The sequence below is a fragment of the Entelurus aequoreus genome, linkage group LG07 (assembly GCF_033978785.1).
Source record: "Entelurus aequoreus isolate RoL-2023_Sb linkage group LG07, RoL_Eaeq_v1.1, whole genome shotgun sequence".
In the NCBI taxonomy this organism is placed as follows: domain Eukaryota; kingdom Metazoa; phylum Chordata; class Actinopteri; order Syngnathiformes; family Syngnathidae; genus Entelurus; species Entelurus aequoreus.
This window is the reverse complement of record NC_084737.1, coordinates 6,260,480-6,272,806: the sequence shown is the minus strand read 5'-3', so window position 1 is coordinate 6,272,806 and position 12,327 is coordinate 6,260,480. Positions and strand designations below refer to the sequence as shown.

Here is a 12,327-nt window from a genome sequence, read left to right as displayed (position 1 = left end):
AGAAGTTAAACAGGACAATACTGCCATCTTTTCCTCGTTAGATTTCACCCCATTCCACTTTTTGTAATGTTCTTTTTTATTTTTACAATAGTGATAATAGTGGTATTTTGACACAAAAGGGATATTTTGACTAGAAAGTGATATTTTGACTAGAACGTGATATTTTGACGCGAAAATTATATTTTGACGCGAAAATTATATTTTGACGCGAAAATTATATTTTGACGCGAAAATTATATTTTGACGCAAAAATTATATTTTGACGCAAAAATTATATTTTAACGCGAAAATTATATTTTGACGCGAAAATTATATTTTGACGCAAAATTATATTTTGACGCAAAAATTATATTTTGACGCAAAAATTATATTTTAACGCGAAAATTATATTTTGACGCGAAAATTATATTTTGACGCGAAAATTATATTTTGACGCGAAAATTATATTTTGACGCGAAAATTATATTTTGACGCGAAAATTATATTTTGACGCAAAAATTATGTATTGACGCGAAAATTATGTATTGACGCGAAAATTATATTTTGACGCGAAAATTATATTTTGACGCGAAAATTATATTTTGACGCGAAAATTATATTTCGACGCGAAAATTATATTTTGACGCGAAAATTATATTTTGACTAGAAAGTGATATTTTGACGTGAAAATTATATTTCAATCAATCAATCAATGTTTATTTATATAGCCCTAAATCACTAGTGTCTCAAAGGGCTGTACAAGCCACAACGACATCCTCGGTGTCGAGTGGGTCTGACATAATATTGTGAAAGTCCAACACATCAGCGAAAGTCCAGTCCATGGTGGGGCCAGCGGGAACCATCCCAAGTGGAGACGGGTCAGCAGCGTAGAGATGTCCCCATCTGATGGACAGGCTAGCGGTCCACCCCGGAGCAGAGTAGAAAAGAAAAGAAAAGAAACGGCAGATCAACTGGTCTAAAAAGGGAGTCTATTTAAAGGCTAGAGTATACAAATGAGTTTTAAGATGAGACTTAAATGCTTCTACTGAGGTAGCATCTCTAACTTTTACCGGGAGGGCATTCCATAGTATTGGAGCCCGAATAGAAAACGCTCTATAGCCCGCAGACTTTTTTTGGCTCTGGGAATCACTAATAAGCCGGAGTTCTTTGAACGCAGATTTCTTGCCGGGACATATGGTACAATACAATCGTCAAGATAGGCAGGAGCTTGACCGTGTAGTATTTTATACGTAAGTAGTAAAACCTTAAAGTCGCATCTTAGGTGCACAGGAAGCCAGTGCAAGTGAGCCAGTATAGGCGTAATATGATCAAACTTTCTTGTTTTTGTCAAAAGTCTAGCAGCCGCATTTTGTACCATCTGTAATCTTTTAATGCTAGACATAGGGAGGCCCGAAAATAATACGTTACAGTAATCGAGACGAGACGTAACGAACGCATGGATAATGATCTCAGCATCGCTTGTGGACAAAATGGAACGAATTTTAGCGATATTACGGAGATGAAAGAAGGCCGTTTTAGTAACACTCTTAATGTGTGACTCAAACGAGAGAGTTGGGTCGAAGATAATACCCAGATTCTTTACCGAGTCTCCTTGTTTAATTGTTTGGTTGTCAAATGTTAAGGTGGTATTATTAAATAGATGTTGGTGTTGAGCAGGACCGATAATCAGCATTTCCGTTTTCTTAGCGTTGAGTTGCAAAAAGTTAGCGGACATCCATTGTTTAATTTCATTAAGACACGCCTCCAGCTGACTACAATCCGGCGTGTTGGTCAGCTTTAGGGGCATGTAGAGTTGAGTGTCATCAGCATAACAGTGAAAGCTAACACCGTATTTGCGTATAATGTCACCTAGCGGCAGCATGTAAATACTAAAGAGTGCAGGGCCAAGAACTGAACCCTGGGGAACTCCGCACGTTACCTTGACATAGTCCGAGGTCACATTGTTATGGGAGACACACTGCATCCTGTCAGTAAGATAAGAGTTAAACCAAGACAAGGCTAAGTCTGACATACCAATACGTGTTTTGATACGCTCTAATAAAATATTATGATCAACAGTATCGAAAGCGGCGCTAAGATCAAGAAGCAGCAACATAGATGACGCATCAGAATCCATCGTTAGCAATAGATCATTAGTCATTTTTGCGAGGGCTGTCTCCGTAGAGTGATTTGCCCTGAAACCGGATTGAAAAGGTTCACAGAGATTGTTAGTCACTAAGTGTTCATTTAGCTGCTGTGCGACAATTTTTTCGAGAATTTTCGAGATAAACGGTAGGTGGGACACCGGCCGGTAGTTCACCATGAGGTCAGGATCGAGGTTAGGTCTTTTGAGTAGAGGATGAATAACCGCTTTTTTGAATGCTAGAGGAACAGTACCATAGGAAAGTGATAGGTTTATAATATTTAACACTGATGGACCTAATAAAACAAAAAGCTCCTTGATAAGTTTCCCAGGAATTGGGTCAAGTAAACATGTTGTTTGTTTTGTCCCATTTACACATTTTAACAATTCCTCCAATGTTATTTCATCAAAGAGAGAGAAACTATTTTGGAGGGCAATGTCCGTCGTATATACAGTCATATTTGTGTTAATAGAACCCAGTTGTGGCTGGGATGCATTGTCTTTAATCTCTTTTCTGATGAGTTCAATTTTCTTATTAAAGAAATTCATTTTCATCAAAAAATTTGACGTGAAAATTATATTTCGACATGAAAATTATATTTCGACACGAAAATTATAGAAAATATTTAAAAAATATACAAATATTTTGACGGGAAAATAATATTTTGACGGGAAAATAATATTTTGACGGGAAAATAATATTTTGACGCGAAAATTATATTTGACGCAAAAATTATATTTTGACACAAAAATTATATTTCTAATGGATAGCCACTGGAACACTGAAATTCAAGTTTTTTTTTTCTTCTATGTAAATAAAATAAAATTAAAAAAATATATATATAGCTAGAATTCACTGAAAGTCAAGTATTTCATACATATATATATATATATATATATATATATATATATATATATATATATATATATACATATATATACATATATATATGTATATATATATATATATATATATATATATATATATATATATATATATATATATATATATATATACATATATATATACATATATATATATATATATATATATATATATATATATATATATATATATATATATATATATATATATATATATATATATATATATATATATATATATATGAAATACTCGAGTTGGTGAATTCTAGCTGATTGTTTACCGGCCCGCCACACATTCTGGAAACACTATTGTAAAAATAAAAAAGAACATTACAAAAAGTGGAATGGGGTGAAATCTTAACGAGAACAAGTTGCAATGTTGACACAAAAGCTGCCATGCAGGCTGTTTTTTTTCTTCTTTTGTCTTTCTTCATTTTTCTTTTTTTGCCATTGCTCAAAAAAAAAAAAACAATGACAAAAAAATCCATGTTATAATGAATTATTCTCCAATCACTTCAAATATTTCACTTTAAAATGTTTTATGTGGTAAATATTGCATGTATTGTGTAGTTGCCATATCAAAACATCAACGTTTTCTTTGACAAAAGCGCATAAAACCAACAAAATAATAGTTCCAGCATAAAATGGACAGATATGTCTGAAGTTGATCTCGTAACTTAAGTGTTGAAAGTAAAAGAAAAACCTAATAAAAATGTATCAATTTATGAGTGGGGCACCTTTTGGATCCCAAATATATTTAGTGATTTTTTTATTTATCTTTTCACTGTGATTACTCAAAAATATGAAAGAATTCAAATCAATGGTGTCCTGCATTATTGATCTTTTAGGGCTCTAATTACTAAATACTGCATATTTCAGTTTTACTATAAAAAACTAAGTTGTTTTTGACAGAAAAGCCATAAAACATTTTTTTAAATTTGTATTACTTTATATCAACTTGAAGTTGATATAGAGATTTACTGTAAGCCTTAAATAATTTAAAAAAAAATAATAATCTGACTTATTTTTTTTTTTACATTTTAATGACTGAGACCCTTTATGGTCCCCGGGACCCCTATAGGTAAAATAAATAAAAAATGCATATATTTTGTTATGGTTTGAAAATGAAAAATATCAAAATGGCCCCCACATGCTTTAATTTTTCCGTGTGCGGCCCTCAGTGGGAAAAGTTTGGACACCCCTGCAATAAACACCCCAGTGAGACCATTGCAGCGAAAGACGCTCTGAATCCTGCCCCCTTTTTTCAAGGACAACTGGGATGTTGACTGTGTTCCTTGCCTTTATCTTATGTCCGCTAGTAAACTCTTTGTTTTGTCTTAAGGGCTTCCTGTTGGTCGGCTCACAGAGCTGTTTTGGCCAGTTCCTTATCTGTTTTGGAGAAGCAGCTGCGCTCCTTTCCGGGCGGGAGGGTCCGTTTTCGCTCTACATAAACTGACTCTTTTTGTCTGGATTTAGACCTGGCTTGCTGATGCTATTGTCGCCTTGTAAAGGGCTGGTCTCCTGAAGCTTCAGTAAATCTTGGCAAAGTACTATTCTGTCTCCGGGGTCCTTCTTACTCAACATATATGTCATCCAAAAGAACTTGGGATTGACCAGTGTGTCAAAGACTGGTCGCGCGCAACAGTATCTGTTTGTTTTGTACAGTTTTTCTTTAGATAAAGGTGTGACCCCCACAACAGATTATTACTGACATCTTTGTAATCGTTCTCTTTGACTTCGTACTCACCGCAGAGGTTGTTTTCACATATTTTTAGATCTTCTGGACAACTGGAGCACGATTCTCCTTCCACGTAAGGACGCTCGTCTTCATAGTTCCCCCTGCAAGGACACACACACACACATAGAGAGCAGAATAAAGCAAGTGTCCACTAGGGGGAGTGCTTGCTGAGCTCAAGTAGTAGTAAAAGTCCGAGTAGTGATACTGACGCTGGGTAGTAGTTGCACACCAGGTATGAGATCTTCTCCCAGGCCAGACCCTCCATTTGGTTACACTGGTGGAAGGCACAGCCCACCCTGTGTGTGTCTGACCACACCATCTGGAACACACACACACATTATATTCTCAAAAATTGTCTAAAGAGCAGAAAGTAGGTTCAAGTTTGTCACTTTTGGTAAATAATGGTAAATAAAAAGAGAATACAACAAATCCTTTTCAACTTATATTCAATTGAATAGACTGCAAAGACAAGATATTTCATGTCCACACTGAGAAACTTTGGTATTTTTGTGCAAACATTAGCTCATTTGGAATTTGACGCATGCGACATGTTTCAAAAAAGCTGGCACAAGTGGCAAAAAAGAGTGAGAAAGTTAAAGGAATGCTCATCAAAGACTTATTTGGAACATCCCACAGGTGAACGGGCTAATTGGGAACAGGTGGGTGCCATGATTGGCTATAAAAGCAGCTTCAGTCGTTCCCAAACAAGGACGGGGGCGAGGGTCACCACTTTGTCAACAAATGCCTGAGCAAATTGTTTAACAACAACATTTCTCAACCAAGGAATTTAGGGATTTCACCATCTACGCTCCGTGATATCATCAAAAGGTTCCGAGAATCTGGAGAAATCACTGCACGTAAGCCATGATATTACGCACCTTGGATCCCTCAGGCGGTGCTGCATCAAAAAGCCACACCAGTGTGTAAAGGATATCACCACATGGGCTCAGGAACACTTCAGAAAACCACTGTCAGTAACTACAGTTGGTCGCTACATCTGTAAGTGCAAGTTGAAACTCTACTATGCAAAGCCAAAGCCATTTATCAACAACACCCAGAAACGCTCATCTAAAATGGACTGATGCAAAGTGGGAAAGTGTTCTGTGGTCTGACGAGTCCACGTTTCAAATTGTTTTTGGAAACTGTGGACCAAAGAGGAAAAGAACCATGGGGACTGTTCTAGGGTGAAAGTGTAAAAAGGCAGCATGTGTGATGGTATGGGGGTGTATTAGTGGCCAAGACATGGGTAACTTACACATCTGTGAAGGCACCATTAATGCTTGAAAGGTACATACAGCTTTTGGAGCAACATATGTTGCCATCCAAGCATGGACGCCCCTGCTTATTTCAGCCAGACATTGCCAAGCCGCGTGTTACAACAGCGTGGCTTCATAGTAAAAGAGTGCTGGTACTGGACTGGCCTTGTCTTTGCAGTCTATTCAATTGAATATAAGTCGAAAAGGATTTGTTGTATTCTCTTTTGTGTGTGTGTGTGTGTGTGTGTGTGTGTGTGTGTGTGTGTGTGTGTGTGTGTGTGTGTGTGTGTGTGTGTGTGTGTGTGTGTGTGTGTGTGTGTGTGTGTGTGTGTGTGTGAGCGACCTGTGTGTAGTGTCCACACATCTGGTCTTCATGGCAGCTGTTGTTGTGGAAGTCGTAGTGGAGATGTTCTGCAAACATGACAACACACACACACACACACACACACACACGCACACCGTCAGACGTGTGAATTTAAAGCAAGTGGACCTGGGTGGGGTCCACCTCAGGAGCTGGCTAAGGACGTCACGCTCAAGTCCTCATCAAGAGCTCAGAACTTCCCCATCACGTCTTCTTTGGCCCCTCAGCTGCCAGATGTTCTTTTTCCCTCATCTTATCGGCCGAGAGGAGTCAACTCACCCAGGAACCATTTCTCCATGGCCACCCGCAGGTCCAGAGGTCCCGTGCCAGCGAACAGGTTCTCGCCGGTGTCCTCCAGGTCCGGGTTGTGGTTCCAGATGCACTTGGCGGCGTAGCCCTCAGCCAGCACCTTCAGGTTGGGGTCCCATTTCTGAGAGGTCAGCGGGAAATGGCGTGAGTCAGCATCCATCACGGGCTACCCAGCATGCCGTGCGAGGCTTTGTCCGTAGCTTGTTAGCAGAGGAGGTTAATCACTACACTGCAAATAGTCAGTGTTCAAAAACAAGAAAAAAAATACAAAAATGAGGGGTATTTTATTTGAACTAAGCAAAATTATCTGCTAATAGAACAAGAACATTTGGCTTGTCAAGACTTTCCAAAACAAGTCGAATTAGCTAACCTCAATGAACCCAAAATAGCTTCAAATAAGTATATTCTCACTAATAACGAGTGCACTTTTCTTGGTTATGAGACCTTTTTGCTCAATATGTCGACAAATATTCTTAAATGAAGTAAATGCTAGTGCCATTATCTTGACATAATGATATGCGCTCGCCATTACATATTTTGATACAAAAATGATATTTTGACACGAAAATGATATTTTGACACGAAAATTTTATTTTGACATAAAAATGATATTTTGACATAAAAATGATATTTTGACATAAAAATGATATTTTGACGCGAAAATTATATTTTGACACGAAAGTGATATTTTGACGTGAAAATTATATTTCGACATGAAAATTATATTTCGACACGAAAATTATAGAAAATATTCAAAAAATATACAAATATTTTGACGGGAAAATAATATTTTGACGCGAAAATTATATTTGACGCAAAAATTATATTTTGACACAAAAATTATATTTTGACTAGAAAGTGATATTTTGACACAAAAATGATATTTTGACTAGAATGTGATATTTTGACACAAAAGTGATATTTTGACTAGAAAGTGATATTTTGACACAAAAGTGATATTTTGACTAGAAAGTGATATTTTGACTAGAAAGTGATATTTTGACACAAAAGTGATATTTTGACTAGAACGTGATATTTTGACGCAAAAATTATATTTTGACGCGAAAATTATATTTTGACGCAAAAATTATATTTTGACGCAAAAATTATATTTTGACGCAAAAATTATATTTTGACGCAAAAATTATATTTTAACGCGAAAATTATATTTTGACGCGAAAATTATATTTTGACGCGAAAATTATATCTTGACGCGAAAATTATGTATTGACGCGAAAATTATATTTTGACGCGAAAATTATATTTTGACACGAAAATTATATTTTGACTAGAAAGTGATATTTTGACTAGAAAGTGATATTTTGACACAAAAGTGATATTTTGACTAGAACGTGATATATTGACTAGAACGTGATATTTTGACGCAAAAATTATATTTTGACACAAAAATTATATTTAGACACGAAAATTATATTTTGACGCAAAAATTATATTTTGACACGAAAATTATGTTTTGACATGAAAATTATATTTTGACACGAAAATTATATTTTGACACGAAAATTATATTTTGACACGAAAATTATATTTTGACGCGAAAATGCTATTTTGACAAGAAAAATATATTTTGACAAGAAAAATATATTTTGACAAGAAAAATATATTTTGACAAGAAAAATATATTTTGACATAAAAATTATATTTTGACATTAAAATGATATTTTGACATAAAATTTATATTTTGACATAAAAATTATATTTTGACGCGAAAATGATATTTTGACATAAAAATGATATTTTGACATAAAAATTATATTTTGACATAAAAATGGTATTTTGACGCGAAAATTATATTTTGACACGAAAGTGATATTTTGACGCGAAAATGATATTTTGACACGAAAGTGATATTTTGACGCTGAAATTATATTTTGACACGAAAGTGATATTTTGACGCGAAAATGATATTTTGACTAGAAAGTGATATTTTGACACGAAAGTGATATCTTGACACAAAATGTAATATTTTCACACGAAAGTGATATTTTGATACGAAAATGATATTTTGACGAGAAAGTGATATTTTGACACGAAATTGATATTTTGACTCGAAAAAACTCCATGATTTCATCTGATTCCCATTCCTGGGGTGATGATCCCATTCAGAACTGATTCTCCATTCAAACCGATTCTCGCAATATTGGTATTATAATTATTATGTTATAATAATACTTTTTAAAACAGGTTCATGGTTAGAAAAGCTCCTTCTGGTTTCATGGAGATAATCATTTAAAAAAATGGATTCTTATAACAAAAAATGTGGTGGACTTTGACACCTGTGACTTGGAGAAACACAAACACTGAGATTGGATGGTTTACTAAGATCCTCAGGTGCAGCACAGAGAAGCTTACAAAACCTGAACAGGGGTGAACCAAAGTGTCAGGTTCAAACACCGATGACATCTATTACACGAGACAAGAAGCAAGGAATCGGACAGAGACAGGATTCAATTTAGCTTACGAGGAGAGCGTGTCGTCCTGTACCCTCGTACAGTGTCGTCCCACGCTCTGAGGAGGGAGCTCCACGCCTCCTCATTTATTTGGGCATTTCCTGATTACATGGCTGCAGCTGTTTCGAAGGGGAGGGGGGGTCATAAACAACTGCCGCACTCGGTCATAAACAGTTTAAAGAAAAGGTGCCTGGAGCCGTGTCAGGTCTGCCCCCTCTCTGCTTTGTAGATCTCGGGTCATGACAAGGTCTTCCTGTGGCTGTCCAATAGATCAGGGAAACCGACACCTCCACGTCGCATCCCATCGCACACAGTGGAGGTTTACAAGCCTTTGCTTGATAAGAACAAAGACAGCTTTTGTCTTCTCGCAGGGCAGCCTGAACTCATGTGGAAACAAGTTGTGTGATAACTTATATACAATTATTCTGACACAAAGTCTTGCCTTGGACTTCCAAATGCAGCCATTTGAAGCGTGCAGGAGCACCATGAGTGAGGAGGAGGGGTCTAAATACCCATGGTATCATTGTCATGGTGGGTATTGGTATCGGATCAATAATAGCCTGATGAGATGGATGCTTTTATTTTGTTGCAGTTTCTCTTCTTACTTACAGCAAATTACCAATCAGAAGTCAGCTGTCTTGTTGCCAACAAGAATCAACATAGTGTAAACCAACAGAACGCATACAGTTGATAGACAGTTGCGAGGGCCAATCAGATCACAAGTTGTTGACAGTAGCCTACCTAGGTAGCCTGGTGTTAACGAGACTGTGATTGGATGCTCGCCTGTCACTCCAAAGTGAGGATCCAATCATTGCCAAAATGATTATTTGATTGCATTAACAAACGTATGTCTAATGAGATGTTTCTGTTAATATAAAGCCGATATTTACTTTTTTTTGGTTCCGCTTTATTTTGAAAATCCTTGAATTACATTGTGATACCAAATTATTTGTATGGGGACAACCCTACCAGAAACTAATGCTTATGTACTGTACCCTGACACCTCATTTATTATATGTTGATTGGAAAGTGTACGTGTCCTGTGATTGGCTGGTGACAGGTTGAGGGCGGAGCCTGACTCCTGCTATCAGCTCACCCTTATGAGGACTAAAGAAAATGGATCTTTCTCCACGAATAGCGAGCTGGCCTCTAATAGACGCCATACTAATCATTAATCATTAGTCCCATTGACCAAAGTAATAACCTTCACTGTTGTCTCCACCACAGCGCCCAGCAGGCAGGGCGGCATCTGTAAAGCTGGAACAATTGGAACACTCTGCACCCAAAACAAACATCTGAGGGCGGCATTTTGACTGCTCCACTGCCCGGGAGACACATAAACCGTGTGTGTGTGTGTGTGTGTGTGTGTGTGTGTGTGTGTGTGTGTGTGTGTGTGTGTGTGTGTGTGTGTGTGTGTGTGTGTGTGTGTGTGTGTGTGTGTGTGTGTGTGTGTGTGTGTGTGTGTTTAGTGGTCTCGTCATGACACACAACACAAACAACATCAGGGGTGTCCTGAACATTCCTTTTTCTTTTGAGGCTCCCCACATCTGGACTTTGTTAGTTTGGACTTTCTCTCGCTACATTTGAGTCCACTTTGTCATGTGCCACAACACACACACACACACACACACACACACACACACACATACATAGAGTACACACACACATAGAGTACATACATAGAGTACATATGTGGCATCAAACATGCTTCTACATGTTTTTAGTTGAAAAGAGCTGTGAGTTGTGGTGGTTCTGCTGGGCGTGGTTCTGTTTCTGTGACCCCGCCGGGTTTAGGACACGAGTTAACAATTGTTTCGTCTGCTTTTGTTTATGCGAGCTGCCAGCAATCCTCGCTCTTTTCTTCTCTCGGTGTCCTTCAAACGTGCCGTGCTGGTACTGAAGGTCCGCTCGGCTTCTGGCCAACTTTGTTTGGTCAGGAGGATGTCTGAGGAAATTTTCCCCTCAAAATACAATTTTCGCGTCAAAATATCATTTTCGTGTCTAAATATCATTTTCGTGTCTAAATATCATTTTCGTGTCAAAATATCGCTTTCGTGTCAAAATATCATTTTCGCGTCAAATATCATTTTCGCGTCAAAATATAATTTTGTGTCAAAATATAATTTTGTGTCAAAATGTAATTTTCGTGTCAAAATATTTTTCACGTCAAAATATTTTCGTGTCAAAATATAATTTGTATGTGAAAATATCATTTTCGCGTCAAAATATAATTTCCATGTGAAAATATAATTTTCGTGTAAAAATATAATTTTTATGTGAAAATATCATTTTCGCGTCAAAATATAATTTTTGCGTCAAAATAATATTTGTACGTCAAAATATTATTTTCACGTCAAAATATTATTTTGATGTCAAAATATTATTTTGATGTCAAAATATTATTTTGATGTCAAAATATTATTTTGATGTCAAAATATTATTTTGATGTCAAAATATTATTTTCACGTCAAAATATAATTTTCGTGTCAAAATATTATCTTCATGTCAAAATATTATTTTCATGTCAAAACATTATTTTCACGTCAAAATATAATTTTCGTGTCAAAATATAATTTTCGTGTCAAAATATTATCTTCATGTCAAAATATTATTTTCATGTCAAAACATTATTTTCACGTCAAAATATTATTTTCGCGTCAAAATGTCATTTTTGTGTCAAAATATAATTTTTGTGTCAAAATATCATTTTTATGTCAAAATATCATTTTATTGTCAGAATATCATTTACGCGTCAAAATAGCACTTTCGTGTCAACGCATTTTCGTGTCAAAATATAATTTTCGTATCTAAATATCACTTTCGTGTCAAAATATTTTTACGTCAAAATATAATTTTCGCGTCAAAATATAATTTTCGCGTCAAAATATAATTTTCGTGTCAAAATATAATTTTAATGTCAAAATATAATTTTAATGTCAAAATTAAATTTTTATGTAAAAATATTTTTTTTATGTAAAATTATAATTTTTATGTCAAAATATAAATTTGTGTCAAAATATCATTTTCGCGTCAAAATATTTTCACGTCAAAATATCATTTTCGCATCAAAATATAATTTCATGTGAAAATATAATTTTCATGTCAAAATATAATTCTATGTGAAAATATAATTTTTGTGTCAAAATATAATTTTCGTGTCAACATATAATTTTTGTGTCAAAATA

General features: G+C 35.7%; 1 protein-coding gene across 1 annotated transcript in view; it reads right to left on the bottom strand.

Annotated features, from left to right (window-relative positions):
* The window catches only part of LOC133653325 (peptidase inhibitor 16-like), a 35,754-nt gene that overhangs the window by 1,717 nt on the left and 21,710 nt on the right, over positions 1 to 12,327 (bottom strand). The window contains exons 2-5 of the mRNA XM_062052490.1: positions 6,642 to 6,792; positions 6,345 to 6,412; positions 4,955 to 5,064; positions 4,755 to 4,846 (exon numbers count right to left, since the gene is read on the bottom strand). Of these exons, the coding sequence (XP_061908474.1) occupies positions 4,755 to 4,846; positions 4,955 to 5,064; positions 6,345 to 6,412; positions 6,642 to 6,792 (421 nt within the window). The remainder of the gene's footprint in view (positions 1 to 4,754; positions 4,847 to 4,954; positions 5,065 to 6,344; positions 6,413 to 6,641; positions 6,793 to 12,327) is intronic.